Source organism: Talpa occidentalis, unplaced genomic scaffold (genome assembly GCF_014898055.3).
Source record: "Talpa occidentalis isolate TD23 unplaced genomic scaffold, MPIMG_talOcc4v2.1 talOcc4.7, whole genome shotgun sequence".
Lineage (NCBI taxonomy): Eukaryota > Metazoa > Chordata > Mammalia > Eulipotyphla > Talpidae > Talpa > Talpa occidentalis.
This window is the reverse complement of record NW_023605083.1, coordinates 100,578,889-100,598,453: the sequence shown is the minus strand read 5'-3', so window position 1 is coordinate 100,598,453 and position 19,565 is coordinate 100,578,889. Positions and strand designations below refer to the sequence as shown.

Genomic DNA, 19,565 nt, shown 5'->3' with positions numbered 1-19,565 from the left:
TTGTTGTCTAGAGCCACGTACCTTTTGTTTTGCAAACCAAACAAACAGATGCCAGTGCTCTGCTCGACCCCTGTCCTCCCCGGCGTCCTCTTGTCCTTCAGTCTTCGTTTTGCTTATCAGTGTGTTCCATTATTCAGTTTTGTTTGGTTTATTTCTCCTAGAAGCTATTCAGTTAGAATTGTTTTGATGTTGTTGTCCATGTCTTCTGTTTACCTGGAAGCAGCTACTTGCCAAAAAACATTAAGATGATTCGTTGGATTTTTTTTTTTTAATGAAAAAAAAAAAATGTGCAAAGGATAAAAGGCAAATCCATCAAGGAGCTTTTCAGTGGTTGACCTGGCCAGAGGTGTGACACTCAGAACGGGGAGGCCCGAGTGTTACTAACCAGTGTTTAATCGGTTTTTTTAAGACTGAAGTGGCCACCTCCCCATCCGGTGCCTGGCAGAGGCTCCATAGAGTCAACCAAGATCTCCAAAGTGAGCTGGAGGCCCAGTGCCAGCGCCAGGAGCTGATCACGCAGCAGATCCAGTCCCTCAAGCGTAGCTATGGAGAGGCCAAGGACGCCATCCGACACCATGAGGCTGAGATCAGGAGCCTCCAGGCAAGACTCAGCAATGCTGCTGCCGAGCTTGCCATCAAGGAGCAGGCACTGGCTAAGCTCAAGGGCGACCTGAAGCTGGAGAAAGAAAAGGTCCGCGAGCAGCTAGAGGAGTGGCAGCACAGCGAGGCCACACTAAGCAGTCAGCTACAGGCCAGCGAGCAGAAGCTCAAGAGTGCTGAGGCCCTGCTGCTGGAAAAGACGCAGGAGCTACGGGACCTGGAGATGCAGCAGGCACTGCAGAGGGACCGGCAGAAAGAGGTGCAGAGGCTGCAGGAGCGCATTGCCGACCTCAGCCAGCAGCTCAGCACCAGTGAGCAGGCCCAGCAGCTGATGGAGGAGAAGCTGCAGCAGAACTATGAGCTGCTACTGGAGAGCTGCGAGAAGGAAAAGCAGGCATTGCTGCAGAACCTGAAGGAAGTGGAGGACAAGGCCAATGCCTACGAAGACCAGCTTCAGGACCATGAGCAGCAGATGGAGGTGCTTCAGAAAGAGAAGCTGAGCGCCAAGTTTGAGGGCAGCGAAGTGGTGCACCAGCTGGAGGAACAACTGGAGATGAAGGAGGCCAGCATCCAGAAGCTGGCGGAGCATGTGCAGAGCCTCAGAGATGAGCGGGATCAGATTAGGCAGCGGTTCCAGGAGCTGGTGGAGCGTGTGGCCCTGTCTGATGGGGACGTTGCTGCACTTGAGGAGAAACTGAGGGGAAGAGAAGCAGACTACCAGAATTTGGAGCACTCTTACAGGAGAGTGGCCGGTCAGCTCCAGAGCATCCATGCTCTGCTGAAAGAGAAGGAAGAGGAGCTGAAACACATCAAAGAAATGCATGAAAAAGTTCTGGAAAAGAAAGATCAGAACCTCAATGAGGCTTTGGTTAAAATGGTTGCTTTGGGGAACAGCTTAGAGGAAACAGAAATGAAGCTCCAGGCAAAGGAAGAGATCTTAAGAAAGTTCACAAAGGAGTCTTCAGAGGACACAGAAGAGCCACGGAGTACCTTGGAAGAAGCAGAGGGAGACAGCGTTGTACTTGCGGACCCACAGCTCCAAGCCACTGGCTTCCCACACTCACAGCTTGAGGATGAGAATCCTGGGGCTGCTATGGGGGAGGAATGTGGTGAAGGCAGCCCCAGGAGAGAAGAGAGTGTAGTGCCCCCGAAGTCTGAAGTATCAGACAGGGAGGGGCATCTGCAGAGCACAGCAAAACCTGACCAGGGAACACCAGGTGTGAAAAGACAAAGAATCCGGTTCTCCACAATCCAGTGCCAAAAATATACCCACCCTGATGGGTCTGAGAAGACCTGGACCAGCAGTACCTCTTCCGACACCAGTCAGGACCGGTCACCCTCCGAGGAAAGCATGTCCTCAGAGGCCACACCCAGCTCACTCCCTGCGACTAGTGACTCTGACACCTACCTCTCCATAATACACTCCCTGGAGACCAAGCTCTATATCACAGAGGAGAAACTCAAAGATGTGACAGTGAAGCTGGAGAGTCAGCAGGGCCAGAGCCAAGAGGCGTTGCTGGCCCTGCACCAGCAGTGGGCCGGCACTGAGGCACGGCTACGCGAGCAGCTCCGCGCCAGCCTGCTCCAGGTTGGAGCACTGGCCTCCCAGCTGGAGCAGGAAAGACAGGCCAGAGCAAAAATAGTTGAGAATCATGTCGGGGAGCTTGGCAGCTTCCAGATGAAAAATAGTCAGGCCCTGGCTTGCTTAGAAAACTGCCGAGAACAGCTACGGTCTCTGCCAGGAGCCAGTGAGGAGGCAGTGCAGGATGCAGCAGCCGGCCCCCTGGCCAGCGTGGAGAGCATGCTAATCAGCGCCATCCAGGCCTTGCATCACTGGCCAGGTACTGCAGAGAGTGGACCCCAAGGCCAGCTAGACAGAGAAAGTTTCTTGGAGAAAGAGCAGTCAGCTTCACAGCAGCCTGAACTGATGGAGCAGGAGCAGCTGAAGCTCCTTTCTGATCAGATAGCTCTGGAAGCCTCACTGATAAACCAAATAGCAGATTCTTTAAAAAATACGACATCAGACATCTCACAAGTTCTCCACGATATTTCTCAGGCAGGAAAGTTGCCCCTGGAGTCTGAAAGTGCTGCAGTCTGTCCTGGTGCTCCAGCAGATGCCTGGGCTAGAAAGGTGTTGGTGGATGGTGAATTCTGGAGCCAGGTTGAGTCCCTGAGTAAGCATCTGGGGACACTGGGAGGAGAAGTGACCGGAACATCAGGAGGTGGGCAGCAGAGGCTTGCACCAGCCCTAGTCCCTGCCCTAGCTGATGCCACGTGGGTCAGGGCAGAGCTCAGCTTCGCCGTGCAGTCGGTGAGGGAGTCTTTCCACCGTAGGTTGCAAAGCGTCCAGGAGACCCTCAAGGGGACCCAGATGGCCCTACAGCAGCACAAGCACATGCTTGGGGAAATCCTGGGAGCCTACCGAACCCCTGACTTTGAGAGAGTGATGCAACAGGTCTCAGAAGCTCTCAAACTTCCAGCTTGCATTGAAGACCGTGGACAGGGATCCTGGGATTTGAGCCCATTAGAAGTGCTAAGACACCAAGATGCAGCCAGCTCCCAGCAGCCCTTCCACTTGTCTGCCCAGTGCTCTGGGCCCCTTGTTACTATTCAGGAAGAACTCGCTCTGCAGCTTAAAGATAAGGCCAACCTCTTAGGGGAGATATCTGCTGCTATCATCTCTCTTCCCCCTGTGGAATCGGTAAAAGACTGTCAGAAGCTTCTCCAGGCCTCCCAGAAACTCTCCTATAACACTTGTTTGGGAGGCCTCAGTCAGTATTCTTCATTATTAGTTCAAGATGCAATTATTCAGGCTCAGGTGTGTTATGCAGCTTGCAAAATTCGTCTTGAGTATGAAAAGGAGCTCCGGTGCTGCAAGGAATCCTGGCAGAGCAGAGGGATCTCCCCCAAGGAGCAGGAGCAGGCTGTGGGGGCCCTGAAGGAGGAGTATGAGGAACTTCTTCGGAAGCAGAAGAGTGAGTACCTGGAAGTGATTGCCATCATTGAAAGGGAAAATGCAGAGCTCAAGACCAAGGTCACCCAGCTGGACCATCAGCAGCGATGTCTGGCAGAAGTGGAGAGCAAGCACAGTGAAAGCATGTTTGCCCTACAAGGGAGGTATGAGGAGGAGATCAGGTGTGTAGTGGCGCAGCTGAACAGAGCAGAGAACACGTTGCAGGCTGAGCACAGCAGAGTCCTGAGCCAGCTGGATGCCTCAGTCAGAGACAGGCAGGACCTGGAGAGGCACCATGTGGAACAGATGCAAACCCTAGAGGACAAGTTCCAGCTCAAGATCAAAGAGCTGCAGACAATCCATGAGGAAGAGCTGAGAACCTTGCAGGAGCACTACTCACAGAATCTGCAGTGCCTGCAGGAGGCCCTCCGCCGCTACCAGCGGCAGCCCCCCGAAGCCCTGCAGGCCCCTGGCCCACCAAGCAGCCCCCACCAGACCCCCTCCAGCTGGCCAACCGACCATTCCAGGGGTGCTCTGCAGGCCGCCGCCAGGGAAGCTGACTCTATGATGGGGCTGAGAGAGCGCATCCAGGAGCTGGAGGCCCAGATGGATGTCATGCGGGAGGAGCTGGAGCACAAGGACCTCGAGGGCAATGCTGCCTCACTGCGGGAGAAATACCAGAAAGACTTTGAGAACCTGAAGGTTTTGAAGCAGCATTTAATTTGCAAACAGTTGAGGGGCAGGCATTTTCCTGCTTGCTGGAGGGTGGGGGTGGTGTCTGGGGCGTGGGGCTCTTGGGTGGAGCTGAAAGGTTCTCCGCTTTGACCCACTGCACAAAATAGGATGGAGTCAGCATTCTGTTTCTCCCTTGACTCCTGCTGGCTGTGGTATGGTCTCAATGGGGCTTTGCTCAGCATCCCCACCAGGAAGAGGACTAGCAGGAAAACAAGATCACTGGCAAGAGAGGGAGTGAAGTCCCTACCACCTTTCTGCCTGCTGCAGGTGGTCTCTCCTTACGCCACTCCCCCCACCTCCCCCCCAAACCCCCCCCCCCCCCCGAGGAAGCCTTTGTTCTTCCCTTCCTGGCCTCACCCACCTCCAGTCACGGTTCAGACCCAAGCCCAAGGAGAAGAGTCCAGGAGAGACAAGCCCAGAGGCTCCCTTGGAGGGCAGTACAGAACTGGTTGGGGTTCCTAAAAGATAAGACTATTTCCAAGACAGTGTCAAGGGTCACTCCCATCACAACTCGGGGCACGGTGCAGAGATGGTGTTTAATGGAAGTTCTATCTAAAAAGGACTTTTCTGCTGAGCCCAGGAATAGCTGCTCGTATTCCTCCTGCAAGAACTTTGAGAAATAACCTTTCTGCAGCAACTGTCCTTACACCCCCACTCCGTTTCCCACTGCCTCATTAGGCAGAATACGCAGGACCTGCCACAAAGAGGTGATATTCCCAGGCCCTTGGCACACTGAGCCGTGTAGCGCCATCTAGGACCTTGCCCTTTGTAACCATGTGCACATGGCTGCACAGCTCTGCTCCCCAGTTTCTTGAGCCTCTTGAGCTCCTCGCCCTCCCTTAGACTCTAAAGTTTGCTCTGACACTTGTGCACATGTCTCCTCCCCTCTTAGAGCTATGCGCAGGAAATGCCCAGGCTGCAGACACCACTTCGCTGCTCCTGCCAGACATGGTGCAGTGCAGCCAGTCAGCCAGGTGCCTGTGGTTCTCTCTTGCAGCTGCTTGTCTCGCTGGCTCTGAGAAGAAAAGTGCCGGGAGGCAGCAGTGTGTTCCTTCTCTCCATGTGATGGCAGCACCGGCTGACCAAACCAGAGCCCGTTGACAAGCACCTCTGCTTGTCAGAAAGCTCTTCTCAGGTGTTCAAGAGGCCATTGCCACTATTCTTTTCCCAAGTTGTAAAACTTTTGAAAACCAGATGAGCCAAGTGCACCTTTAAACATAATTTGCACTCTTCCCTAGTGCAGTTCCCTGGGAACATCCAGTGGATTCCACGACACCCTGCAGGTCTGCATAGCAGCAACTGAATAAGCTGCTCCCATCTGTGCAGGAACACCCTTTCAGCCCCCATGTCAGTCAGCTGGGAACCTGTGTCACCAGCCTGGTGATGTACATCACCAGCTAGTAAATCAGAAAGGAGAAAACTACCTTGTGTTGACAAACTGGCCACAGATTGTGCAGGAACCCATTATCCTCCTGCAGTGACATGTCATGTTGGGGGCCTCTGATGCATTTTTGGCTCTGGTCTCATTTTTCTGGGGGTTCAAATGCTGCCTGTTCTCTAGATTACCTGTCCTGTGCCCATGGCCTCCAACCCACCTGAGGCATGGTCATCTACTCCCTTGAGATAGGCAGAAATTATAACCAGACAGCATCCAGCAGAGGAGGCCCTACTAATAGCTGTTACGCTATGCAGTTTTGTTTGGGCCAGGGAGAAAGGGGTCTTGGCCTGATAGCCAGCCACAGACTAACACCTAACCTCCACCTCTGCTATCCCCAAAGACTCCTCAGAGTGGCTGAGGAACTTCTATTGATACTAGGGACTCTTGGCTTAAAAATTAAATCTGTTACAGAGTAATCATTTTTTTAACAGTTCCACTCCCTAACATCTGGTCTTTAAAAACACCCCACTTTTTGTATAGGAAGTATTTTGAGCTTTTCATATTTGACCCTTATTCTAATGTACTCAAGTCATACTAAGACTGACAGGACCTGCTAATTTTAACTGAGAAATCATATGTGAAGCAAAGCACGAGGGAGCAGGCCAGAGGCAGAGGTTGTGCCAGGGTGTGCAATGGAGGCCCTCTTTAGATCTGTAGCAGGAGCCGCAGCCCTGGGCTTTTCTCCAGCTGTCCTGTGGTATGAGGGCAGCGAGAGGAGACCCGCAGCTTCCAGAGAGCTATTGGGAGAAGGAGTGCCCAATTAATGGTGGACAGCAGTTAAAATCTTTTCCCCAGTGCAGCAAATGTGTTGTAGTGAAGTCCAGACTATAACCTTGAGTTTAAAAATCCTGAATAGAGGATCCCAGAAAGTCCTCTGAATTCCTGTATGTTCTCAAGCAAAGACACCCCAGCATGGTGGTTTGATTTTTTGGTATCCTTTCTGGAGTACCTGTGCAGGATCAATCAAAGTGTAATAGTATAGGGTTGGGAGCTGGGAGAAGGAAGGTCATTCCCCTCCACTACTACCACCTGCCACACCCAGTACCTGCATTTGGAATATAACATGGCCACATTATTCCAGCTTTTAAGAACCAATGAAAGGTCTGATCCCTACTTTGAAACATCTTACAGGGGATTTAAACAGAAAGTGTGCCTCTCTGCATGAAACAGCTGTACATAGCACCCCCTCACAGTTGTATGGATGGTTGGATCATGCTTAGGGCACACCTGAGTTTGGAAAGCAGTTCTGTTATGTGTCTCGGTACAGTTAGTGGAGTCACTAGTTCGTATCCCACTTTGTGCTCAAAAGGAAAAGGAAGACACCGGCTGGAAGGAAAGAGATCCTGTAGTCTAATTCCTCAGTGGACGCCCGAGCAGTTAAGTGACCAGGTGAAGGTAGCCAGCTGGTTAGACTAGGCAGTGCTGGGCCCCCCAGTTCCTTAAACCCACCACTCAATTCTCCTTACCCATCATTCACAGAATGGCCTTGGCTTCCTCCAGCTGACTGTGGGATGCCCAGTTTGTGATTGACATTGAGAGCTTCTCACTCAGAATTGGCCGACTAATAAACCTTCACCCTCATCTCCCTCCTTCTCAATTCTACCTGGCTCTAATTCTGTAAAGTTCCAGAATTGAACTGCACCTTCTTAATATATTTTATATTTTTATATTTATATTTTACATTCTACTGCACCTTCTTAACACTAGAATACCAACTCCAAAGAGAAATAGGATTCAGAACAATCATAAAGACAGAATTTATAGGTGTAAACTCCCTTTTCTAACTGCCTTATGGTATAGAAATGCCCGGTAGTCTTTGTGTGGCATCAGCATCAGAGAACATCTGATCAGACAGGATTGCTGGTTCATTTATCAATCAGGACGCCCAGCTTAGCGGTAAAGGAAAAAGTCCATTACATCCCTTTGCACCTTGCAGGCCACCTGTGAGCGAGGGTTTGCAGCAATGGAAGAAACACACCAGAAAAAGATTGAAGACCTGCAGAGGCAGCACCAGCGGGAACTGGAAAAGCTGCGGGAGGAAAAGGACCGGCTCCTGGCAGAAGAAACCGCGGCCACCATTTCAGGTGGGAGTAGGCCTGGTGGCCAGGGCGGGATGGGTGACCAACTTTTTTTGAGCTAAATGTGCATCTCAAAGCAATGACCAGCCTTCCTTCTGTCTTTTGGCTGAGATTTTAAATTTCGTTATTCAAGAGAATTCTTTGTTGACAATTCTGTCTGAGAAAACAAGTGGTTTTGGAGCCCTTTGAAAGCCTGCAGGCCTGGCGCCACACCCCAACTCCTCATGCCCTGTGGCACACCCAGCCTTAGTCCAGCGGTGTTCCCCTCTGACAGACGCCCATGAGCATAAGGCCAACTCTGCCTGGACCCCTGTAACATCGGAACACAAAGGTTTTGGAGCTTCTACCTGGCAGAAAAGCTGTCACACTCACAGAGCTGACACACTCTGTCTAACAAGCACGATGCCACTGATGTTATGTGACCCTCCCCACTTTGTATAATTACAGTGGGTTATTATGTTAGTACTATGGAAGAAAGTAGACCAACAACCTGAAAGGTTGCTTGTTTTGTAAACTCATGCTTGAGTTTGGCATTCACATTTAACCAGTTGGTTTTCTTCTAACATTTAAAAAGAAAAAAAGCAGGGGCCTCCCTGGTGGCACAAGGGTTTAAGCATAGCACTATGAAGCTATCTGCAGCTTCTGCAACATGAGTTCAATCCCTGGCTGGCTAGGGAGCTACCCACATGGTGCAGCAGACCTCTCCTGTCTCGGCCACTGCTCCCTTCAACAGTTTATTTCAGTCAGTCCACCTGTTCTGTTCCCTAATCTGTCTCTGGTGAATCCTCTCACCCCCCGCACCTCTGGCCTGTACCCCAGTTCTTGTATGTATAATCTTTTTTAAAAAAAAGAAAGGCAGCTGCACCCCCTTGTGAGGGGAGTGGTGACTGAGCACTAGCAGTGGGCAGGTGTCATACCGCCCTTCAGTCTTAACCCCAAGCCTCATGGTGCTGATAGCCATGTCCTTGCCTTCAGCCATTGAAGCCATGAAGAACGCCCACCGGGAGGAGATGGAACGGGAGCTGGAAAAGAGCCAGCGGTCCCAGATCAGCAGCATCAACTCTGACATTGAGGCTCTAAGGCGGCAGTACCTGTGAGTCCACCTCCTGCCCTTGGGTGCTGGTCCCTGTGGGAGGGGGTTGTGGGGCTGCCCCTCATGTAGAGAGCAGCCTCTCCTGTGTCTTTGTTAAGCAACAAAGATTGAGGCCTGAGGGTGGTGCCGGTGGAGGCCAAGGGGCTGAGCATGTCCAAGGGGGCATGAGCCATTGGATATTGTGCCCCAAGAAACTGATCACCAAAAGCTCAAGAAAAAGATAACAGCAAAAAAAAAAAAATGTTATGCATACTAGTCACTTTTCAGGGCCAATTGATCTCAGGGCCAGAGTTTGTTCTTTATGTCAGCAGTTACTGCTTAGGAAGAGTCTGCTCTAGAACTGAAGCCTGAAGCTCCATGCGATAGCCTGCAGATTCCCTTGTATAGGCAAGAATGGAAATACATGCCTGCACAGCCACCCTGAATCCCTTCCCTCAGAACTAACACCTCTGGGGGCCCTTAGCTTGTCCCGTGGAGACCCACACACAGCTGGCCGTCACTGGGGCCTTGACATGTAGAAGTCAGGCTCTCACCTTCTCCAGGGCTTCCATTCAGTGCAGTCAGAACTGAGACAGGTGGGACAGCCTGCACACTGCAGTCACGCTCGCCTCAGCCGGAGGGAGTGGTGGCAGGAGTGAAGCCTCATTCTTGGTTCCACCAGTGAGAAAAATAGCCCTTTTCAAGTCATCCAGCTGACCAAGAACAATGTCAGGAGGCTTTTTTCAAACACAGACAGAACCTAATCCTGGGTTATCAGCCACAAATACCTGAAGAGTTTCACCGAAAACAAATCCCAAGTCTAAGAAAGAGTGGGGAATAACACGGAGTAGACTTCTGTCAACTTGAAGTACTGCTGTCCTTCATTAGCTGGGTGCAGACCTGGAGGACAATAAAACATGCTAGGGCCGGCTCTCTTGCTCAGCTCCTGTTGTGTCTCATGGTCCCTTGGGATTCAAGAAGGGAACACGGCCTGTTAGAGGCCTGGGTTCCAGAGCAGGCAGAGGAGTGAGCAGTGCCCTCTTCCCAGGGAGGAGCTGCAGTCGGTGCAGCGGGAGCTGGAGGTGCTGTCGGAGCAGTACTCTCAGAAGTGCCTGGAGAACGCCCATCTGGCCCAGGCGCTGGAGGCCGAGCGGCAGGCCCTGCGGCAGTGCCAGCGCGAGAACCAGGAGCTCAACGCCCACAACCAGGTAACCTATAGGCATCTCCCCAGTGTCTGGCATCTCTCAGCATGTGGGCAGAAATTCACTGCTGATGGCGGAGCTGGGGCCCTGCTGTTATACAAAGCAGCTGTTTTAAATTTGGAATCACTTTTGCTTCAGCCCTTTTGAAGACTCTAAGATGTCTCCATTCAGGGCTTCCCTAGTGGTGCAGGGGTTAAAGTCTCAGCACTATCAAGCTATCGCCAGCCACTGTGGCAGGAGTTCCATCCTTGCCAGGGAGCTAACCCATATGGTGCAGCAGACCTCTCCTATCTCGCCCGCTGCTCCCCTCAGCAGTGTATTTCAGTCAGTCTGCCTGTTCTGCTCCCCACTCTGTCTCTGGTGAATCCTCTCACCCCCCTGTATCTCTGGCCTACACACCAGCTCTTATATGCATAAATAAATGAAAATAAATCTTTAAAAAAAAAAAAGTCTCAGTTTGTCCTGAGCATCTCTGAATTTCTGCTTTGTCATTGCTTGGCAGGGCCTGGGAGTGACTCACCCCCAAGGCTTAGACCAGTCAAAATCAGACATTGCTCCTCAGAATTGCATTTTAAATTGCATTTAAAATCTTGACTAGTGGAAAGGCTCCTGGTAGATTTAGTTTGATATTTGATATAAGCTTTTCCAAGGGTACTGGGTCACTGTCCACGTGACTGCCTGGTTGTCCCTGGCCCTCAGCTGACAGGTGTTGTACCTGTCCCGGTTCGAGGCCACCTTATATATGAGGTACTCTGGCAGGACTGGTCCTGCTATGTCACTCCAGTGGCCAAAGATGACCACTTGTCAGTTGGAAAGAAAATACAGAAAATGAATGGAAAGAGAGGCAAGAGCACCTGATCCTACAGAAAGTCAACTGGGGCATACCATGACACAAATTTACATTAGGGCAGAAAGGCATTAAGAGCTCTGGATCCTCGATACACAATTCCACAAATACAGAGTCCAGACAAACAGCTCTTGTAAGTCTAAAACTCAACAGTGTATGTACACCCCTCCTATGCTCAGCACTTCTCTGCTTGTTGATGAGAAAACAACCTTTCCTGGCTTGTTGTGTGATTGAGGCCCCAAGCAGCTTGGTTCAGCACCCGTGTTTTATTGTGATGCTGTTTTCCAGGAGCTGAACAACCGCCTGGCTGCAGAAATTTCACGGTTACGTACGCTGCTGACTGGGGATGCCAGCGGGGAAGCCGCTGGCTCGCCTCTCACCCAGGGCAAGGATGCCTATGAGTTGGAGGTACTGCTTGGCCTAGTTCCCCTATCCCCAGCTCTGTGCTTCACAACTCTCCCCTCCCATACACAACCTCCCACACATACACAACTTTCAAGGACAAGATTTGAAGACAGCAGGCGGGGAAGACCATGGGAAGATACAATCCACATAGGAAAGCAAAACAGTCAGCTACCAGACAGGGTGGGATCCCAGCCAGGAGGTGGGGCCCCCTCAAGAGGCCACAGAACCTTTAACCTCATCCCTCACTCCCGTACCCTCCTCCCTTCTGTGTCTGTCATGCCATCAGCACTGCTGAAAATGAGATGGTTAATAACTAAACACAGCAGCTGCTTGAGATTCTGTAGCGCCGTATTACTCAGAGTAGGGAAGTTCACTTTAAGTGAGAATGATTTTTAGGTATAAGGGGTCTTTATGAAAGCACCGAGATTCCTCCCTATTCAGGTAAGATTTCATCATGGAAATGTCTCATGCTAGATGGATGTGGGAAAGACTGAGTTGTTAACAAAAGGGTCAGCAAGACAGCTTCAAAAGGGCCGCCCTGGTGGTGCAAGGGGTTAAGCATCGCACTATGAAGCAATCCACAGCCTCTGTAGCACGAGTTCGATCCCCAACTGGCCAGGGAGAAACCCGCATGGCGAAACAGACCTCTCCTGTCTTACCCGCTGCTCCCCTCAGCAGTGCACTTCAGTCAGTCAGCCTGCCTGTACTGTTCCCCACTCTGTCTCTGATGGATCCTCTCACCCCCACACCCCGTGTCTCTGACCTATACCCCAGCTCTTGTATGTATAAATAAATGTTTTTGTTTTTTTAAAAAAAAAAAAAGACAGCTTCAAAAGCTTAGTCAGTTGCAGGGTGGTCTTGGGTGCAAGAGGAAATGAGCCATTTTTTCTTATTCCATATGTAATAAAAACTCCTCAGAGGAGTCCCTTTGCCCTGAATGTCAATCTCTTATTTCTCTCTCGTTCTAGGTGTTATTGCGGGTCAAGGAATCAGAGATCCAGTACCTAAAGCAGGAGATCAGTTCTCTCAAGGATGAGCTACAGACAGCATTGCGGGTAAGGACACGTGGTGGCAGGGGCGATCCAGAGAATGGGCTGGAGTGGGGCAGGGGAAGACCACGGGTCTCCACAACACTTGTAGCACATGCCATTCTGGGGTTCATTTTCATGAGGAAGCCTTTTCAAAATCAGGTTTTCTCACAATACCAACCTGTAAGTGGGTGTAATAAAAATGAGGAGGCCACTCATTGGTCTGGCTTCCTGTGTGTGTGGTAAGAGCAACATCGTGCAGGAAGTAAGTCACACCCCACTGCTCTCCTCCCAAGGGTGTCCTTGGAATCAGAGAGGACAGAACCCTGGTGACCAGTCACTCAGAAATCAAAGACAGAGAGGGGTCTTCTAGGCTGAAGCCCACAGGGAAGTCTTTGAGGGGTCAAGGCTGCACCAGCCTGGCTGGCAGCATAGGCACCGCTGCTCTTGTGCTCACCAGAATTCCAGGGTTCTCAGCTCACGTTCAGACACTCTCAGCTGTGTCAGTATCGCTGTGTCCAGTTTTGGCCTCTGCTGCTGACATTCCCAGTCCTTTCCCAGCAGCATTCCAGCCTCAAAACGACACACCTCCTAGTCTGACAGTAACTGCTGTCTCTGTCCTTTTACCCATAAGGACAAGAAGTACGCTAGTGACAAGTACAAAGACATCTACACAGAGCTCAGCATCGTGAGGGCCAAGGCCGACTGCGACATCAGCAGGTTGAAAGAGCAGCTGAAAGCAGCCACAGAAGCACTGGGTGAAAAATCACCTGAAAACACCCCTGTGTCAGGATACGGTGAGTTCTTCGCCTCTGGATGCGTCCCATCTCTGTATTTGACTTTCATTTCCTTGTAGAGTAGAACCGGAGGCCGGGCCCAAGGGGAGCCCTGGCTTCTGCCCCTGCTCTCCTGGGTCAAAAACATTCTTACAGCGTGCTGGTGCCAGACATTGCACAAATTGCTTTAAAAGGAAATTAAGCCACTGGCATATATTCTCTTAGTAATAGCAAATGTGTCTTTCCGTTTTCTTAAAGAACTTAATAGTTCAGTGGAACTATTGTCAGAAGTTGCTTGATCCTGCCATAAAATCTGCAAAAGGCCATGAGGTAAGGGAGGGGAAGAGGCTCCCACTGAAAGGATGTTCTAGGTTATCAACATCCAAAAATTCAACATTTTTCTATCAGCTAGCCAAGGATTAATGATAGTGGCAGTATAATAGATACATGGAGAAAAAAATCATCTGCTTTGCTGCCGGGAGGATAAGTTAGCAGTCTTTCCAGAATGCTCTCAGGCAATATGTAGCAAAAATTTTAAATCTAAGCATAGACTAACTGTGAAAGAGTAGTGAAATGATCACAGTGGCTGCTTCTGAGGAATGTGGAGTGACTGCCGTATGGCAAGACAGGAAGGATTCCCATTAGGAGGAGCATATGATATCCTGTGACCTACCAGTTTAACTTCAGGGGAAAAAAAGAAGTGTGTAGAAATGTGCAAGCAAGGTTATTTAGAGTTTGCATAAGAGCAAAAAACTGGATTACACCTAAATGTGTCAAATAAGCTACAACAAGAAAATACTGCAGTTCTTAAGAGATAAAAGTGTTATTTTTTTTGTTCTTACATGGAAAGAGATTCATAAAAAATAAGTTTAAAGAAAACCCACGTATACAGGACATATGGTATGTGCTGTCTGACCCAGTGAATGTTATGTGTTTAAGTAGACTGTCGTGAACACCAAACACCACATTAGTGGTGGTGGTCTCTGTGCATGTAGATATGAGAAGGACTTCTCTCATTTGAGTCTTCCAGCAGTCCTCGGTTCTCAGCAGTATGCCGCAGGGAGGTGGAGAGGCCTAGCCTTTGTGGTGAGAGTCCTGCGGCCAGCAGTCAGACAGGCTGAAGGACCTGGCCAGGTGCCTCTCTGTTCTGTTGTTGCAGGGCTACAAGTTGTTCTGAAAAGGATCTAGTGTTCTATGGCTGTTCTGTGTTCTTTGGAGTCCCTTAAAGCTATTTAAAGAACTGTCATGTGTGGTGATAACAGTAAGCTAGGACATTTGTAAAAAGTTGGTCTGCTTCCAGAGGGTTTTAGGAAAACGTAAGTAATATATCTCTTTGCTTCTTCAGATATAATGAAATCTAAAAGCAACCCTGACTTCCTGAAGAAAGACAGATCCTGCGTCAGCCGGCAACTGAGGAACATTAGGTCCAAGGTGAGTGTGGGCCTCGCCCCTAGGTGTATGGGGCACTGGGGAGAGGAGCCCAAGTCACAGCCCCCTGCAGGGCCACAGCAGGAGCCCCAGGGACCTACCTGCTGAGCCCGTTGCAGTGGCTTTGAGCTTTGTGTCTCCTTTGAGCAGCGGTGGAAACACCTGACAGCAACAGTGACGGCTCAGGTCTCTAAGGCGGGGGCTGAAGTGAATTCCACCTTGGGCCTCTGAGGCCAGGCTTCACCCAGGCCCCTCAGAGTCAGCCCCACTCTGTTAGCATTGTTCACCACACGCCCCCAGTTTAATACTGACACCGCCTGCCTTCAAGAGAAGAAACTGCCAGCATCCTTCTCTCTACCACATGGTGTGCGTGTCCTCACCCCCTGCACACCGCTTCGAGGGAACAGTGGGTGGAAGGTGGGGAGTGACAAGCATATTGCGTTTAGGATTTATTGTGTGTGTGTCTTATGTTTTGCTCTTTCCTCTGACAGTCCGTAATTGAGCAGGTCTCATGGGATAACTGAAACGAGCCCGCTTCCAGGTCCCCTGTCATGTAGGTAAACCACCTCTCACCACCCACCCACCTGCCACCCTCAAGGGGGTGGCTGCCTGCATGCACTGCTCACACTTCCATAGCAAGCTCCTTATTTTATTGTTACTTTATTTTAATTCATCTTGCTCCAGCAAGCACATGCACAATCTGAAGTTTCTTTAACCTGTTCTGGGAGTTAACAGGCACTATGCCCTCTTAATAAGGCTGACCCCTTTCAGAGAGGAGCCCCTTCCCAGCATGGAGGGCTGGACAAGAGTCAGCATCTCAGGCGGGCACACTGGTCAGCATGCATGGTAAACAATCTGTGCTCTCCACTTTCTGGGGAAACCCATCTTGCTCTCTAGCCAGAGGTGGACTTGACAGATTCCTGTGGCCGCTGACAAGCCAAGTTCCCACATTGCTGAAGAACCCAGTGAACAGGCCGAGGCAGGCCCAGCCTGGCATTCAGGGAGCTGACACACGCCAGGGGTAGCTTGGAAAATGACTCAGTAGAGCAAGATGACCACAAGTGATTGGGGCTAAATATTCTTTGTTGTGTTTTTTAACAAAGCAAGAACTGCTTGCTGGGTGTTGTTGAAAGTAGTGTTTTAAAGAATAAGTAGGGGAACTGAAATGCTGCCTGGAAACACCAGGCTGTTGAGAAGAAGCGTGAGCACCTTGGGTCCCCCACCTGCACTGCCCACGCCTTCACAGGCGGCCAGGCTCCTGGCTCAGCCAGCGCCCTCTGCAAGATACTCGCTGGCTTAGCTGACTTGACCTCACTGATTCCCTGATGAGGAGGTTAGGCCTGGCAAGAAGAATACTGGCACTGGGCCAGACAGCGCTAGCTCCTTGGACCCTCAGGTGGGATCCACACACATCCCACCCCCCAAGTTCTCCTGCTAGGAGACTTCAGCTGGTTGGCTTGGAAACCGAAGCTTTTGGAATACTCTCAAGAAAATCTGAATATTTTAAACCTAGTCAGTTAGGTTTTTATCTTTCTGTAGTCCCAGATCACATACATGACTTAAAAGGCTTAACTGAAAACTTAGTTTGGGCTTTTTTTTTTTTAACGTGAAAAACATTCTGTTTATAGCAAGAGGAAAACGTGTTCTTTTTTGGTTTATGGTTTGCAAATCCTACTTCCTATTTCGACTAAACTCTAGCTGCTCTTAGTCCACTGGTAGTGCCTGGGCCTCCCAACCACGCCTGTGAACAACAGGAAACAAAAAGCCTCCGGTGGGCCCCTTCAGGGAAGCCCTGCTGCACTGTGCCCACCACAGAGAGGGTAGAGAGGGGTGCGGATTCTTGTAGGGAAATGCAGAAATTCACAAGGCTCTGAACTCAGTAAAAAGACCTTAATCAGTAAGGACTGCTACAGCAGGAACATTTCCAGGAAGTAGCTACTACAAAGGTAGAAAGTAAGGGAACTGCTGGGCACCCCAAGAAGTCTATCTGGGCCTCAGGGTGGCCTCAGGCTCTGAGAGGCCAGGATGCCAAGACGGCATCTTCCCAAAGTGGTATATGAGTGCATTTGGCTTGGCTGACCTCCAGCTAAAGATAGGCCTCTGGGCCAGGACAGTCCACTAATCCAGGTGAAAAACATCCGCAGGGACACATGATGCCAGTGTGCGTGGCCACGCATGTGATATAACGTCAGTGACCCTTCCCTGACTTTCCCTATCTGTGTTTGGAAACTCTACAGAGATAGAAGTGAAGTTGCCCAGAAACTGAATCTGTCATCAGTGCTCTTTGTCATCAGTGCTCCCATCAGTGGGATCTGATATGTACTGATTTACCTCTCCCATTTATCTTGTTTCTGTACCCTGCCTCACTCAAAAGGATAGAAAGTAAAATCAAACCAAGTTCACTGCTTAAGAGCAACACAGTTTTTCTGCGAGTGAAAACAAATAATGTTTCCCTCCAGCTCCTCATGGAGGCCCCACATCTGGTCATCTATATGGGGTCACTGAGGCATCATGGAAAGACTGGCCCTGTGGGAGGAAGGAGCCCCAAGGGAGCCATTGCACGCAGCAGCCTCCTCTGGGTGTGTGAGTGGCAGTTTGCTCCACTGTCCCCCCCTTTACAGCTAGAGACTGTGGCATTGAGCATGCAGCACCATGCTGCCCACCTCATGCTGCTCCCTGCCCCTGGTCAAGCAGGGACTGCCACTCAAGGTGCAGCAAGGACAGGTGGCAGACATTTGATGTCCCGAGGGGATAGCCTCAGCTAGGACCATGATGTGGCACACAATAGGGCAGGGCACAGCCACAAGTACCAGCACCTGTGCAAGGCTGTGTACGGTAGGCAGCCCCAAGCTGATGCATGAGCGCAGGGGGCACAATCACAGAGCCCCGGAGGCAGTTGTGTATTAAGGGAAGCTGGGTTTCAAAATGGGACATAGAGTTGCCCCCACATAATAGCAAACTTTAAAGGTGGCGCTAGCCCACTACTTACCCAGAAATCTTTCTGGACCTATGAATTTCCAAATATTTAGTAGTAAGACCCTTTAAAAAATAATTGCTAATTACTCTCTCTCTCTCTCTCTCTCTCTCTCTCTCTCTCTCTCTCTCTCTCTCTCTCTCTCTCTCTCTCCCCCTTCCTCCCCATATTAAAAACAAGCAGAGCAGTCCTTACATCAGGGGGACATAAGAGCCCAATCCCTCTTTGTCAAACCCTGGGGAAAGCTGGGTCCCACAGACCTCGTTCACTAGTGCTCACTCTGAAGCGTCAGACCGAGCCACCCCAGTCCCCTGGTCCCTCTGTGCCAGAGCTCCTAGGGCTGTGCTGAGATTGGAGACACCTGGCGGGGCTCTCTGGGTCAGAGGACGACCTGTGTGCACTGGGTCCCTACATTCTCATTCACGTCAATCTGGTTTTTGGTTAAAACTTAATCTTTGTAACCTTTGCAGGTTACAAAGGGAGATGAGAGATGGCAACCGAGGAACCAGGGCCCATCCCAGCTGGAGCCAGAGTTCCATTCATTCCTAGTCATGTTGCTTTTTCTCATTCAGAAATGAAATACTTGGAAATATCCTCCAAGAACAAAGTGGAAGATACCCTACCCCCCAGTTAGTAAAGTATCATTCATCTTGGGGCACACAGATTTAAATTTTACCAAGGTCCCACGTAAACATAGTATTGGTTATGCATTCTGAAAATCTTAGTATGTCCTGTGTTATGTCATGTTCCAAAATCCCCCAAACAGTAAATCCAGCAGTGATGGGACAGTGCCAGGAGCGGGTAGGGGCGGGGCAGGCCTGGCCAGGGCGCAGCCTTGAGGACTGGAGCCTGTCCTTGCCCACCATTAAGGGCAGCCCCAGAGTTCCTGGAGCCCCAGGCCTGAGGCCTCAAAGTTAATGGTTGCAAAGGAACCAACATGAGAGAACAGAGATGGGCAGTTTTCTCGTTCTTGGCACAATCTTTTCCTGGCTGAATCCATCTGGTTGCTGCTTGTCTGAAGAGCCCTACACTCAGAGTTCAGCTTCTTACACACATGGTCTTGTTTCTCTGATTTTTCCTTTTTTCATCCAGATAACACCATCTTTCAGAAGGGACATCTGTCTCCTTAGCATGCCCACTAATCTCTCAAGGAGCCCCTGCCCACCCTGGCACCCGCACCTCTGTCTGACTGCAGCCTGCACCCACGCTGGCCTGGTAGTTAATTGTCTCTTTTTCTCCTGCTCTCATCTCTACCCAGAGTCTGAAGGAAGGCCTGACAGTGCAGGAACGCTTGAAGCTCTTTGAATCCAGGGACTTGAAGAAAGACTAGCTGTGTCCCGTTCAGCCTGAACACACATCCTTCCCTGCTGGCGGCAGCACAACCCAAGCGCTGTTTTTTGTCTGTACCTTTATTTTTTATTATTATTATTGCTATTATTGCCATCATTAACTGTGGGTATGGATGCATGAGAGACTGGTTTATGGGTTGTTCACTCTGTTTCCCGCCGTGTTGACTCCAACTTCCTATTGTCTTTATGAAAGCTTTTTTTACTTGGAATTCTAAAATTAGCCAAGAGTGGGGGCAGGGGAGCCATCCCGGCCGGCATCTGTGTTAGAATCCCTCCTTGCTGTTGTCCCCTGCACTCACCGTCAGTATTAAGGCCCAGCAGCCTGGATAAGCTAGCTCTGTGTCTCTGTGTGGAATCAGGCCTAAGGCTTGAGTGCTGCTGCACATAGCAGAGGGTTGGTCCAGGGTGATTTGGAGAAGAGAACAAGCCATCGGGATGGGGTTTTGCCTGACTCACAGCACTGACAACCCACAGGCCTGGGGAGGAGTTGGAGAGCAGAACAAGGGGCATGGTTTATCACTTTGATTTACCACCTCTGGCTTGGAAGAACAGCATTTTTTGTATTTGTTCCACTAATGCAGCTTAGAACCACACCCCAGATAATCATGGTAAACCTTTCACAACCTGAAAAATGTTGAAAGCAGCCATTCCTATTTTTGTTTGTTTTTTATTAAATCTTG

General features: G+C 50.3%; 1 protein-coding gene across 2 annotated transcripts in view; it reads left to right on the top strand.

Annotated features, from left to right (window-relative positions):
* The window catches only part of MPRIP (myosin phosphatase Rho interacting protein), a 127,381-nt gene extending 108,405 nt beyond the window's left edge, over positions 1-18,976 (top strand). Inside the window, exons 16-24 of one of the 2 annotated variants that reach the window (XM_037495344.2) lie at positions 410-4,255; positions 7,663-7,810; positions 8,780-8,897; positions 9,925-10,084; positions 11,214-11,333; positions 12,299-12,385; positions 12,993-13,155; positions 14,480-14,565; positions 18,795-18,976. In XM_037495344.2, the coding sequence (XP_037351241.1) occupies positions 410-4,255; positions 7,663-7,810; positions 8,780-8,897; positions 9,925-10,084; positions 11,214-11,333; positions 12,299-12,385; positions 12,993-13,155; positions 14,480-14,565; positions 18,795-18,866 (4,800 nt within the window). In that variant the 3' untranslated portion in view covers positions 18,867-18,976. Of the gene's footprint in view, positions 1-409; positions 4,256-7,662; positions 7,811-8,779; positions 8,898-9,924; positions 10,085-11,213; positions 11,334-12,298; positions 12,386-12,992; positions 13,156-14,479; positions 14,566-15,053; positions 15,116-18,794 lie in introns of both variants that reach the window. The other variant, XM_037495343.2, reaches the window with a different exon arrangement.
* Positions 18,977-19,565: the final 589 nt, after the last annotated feature.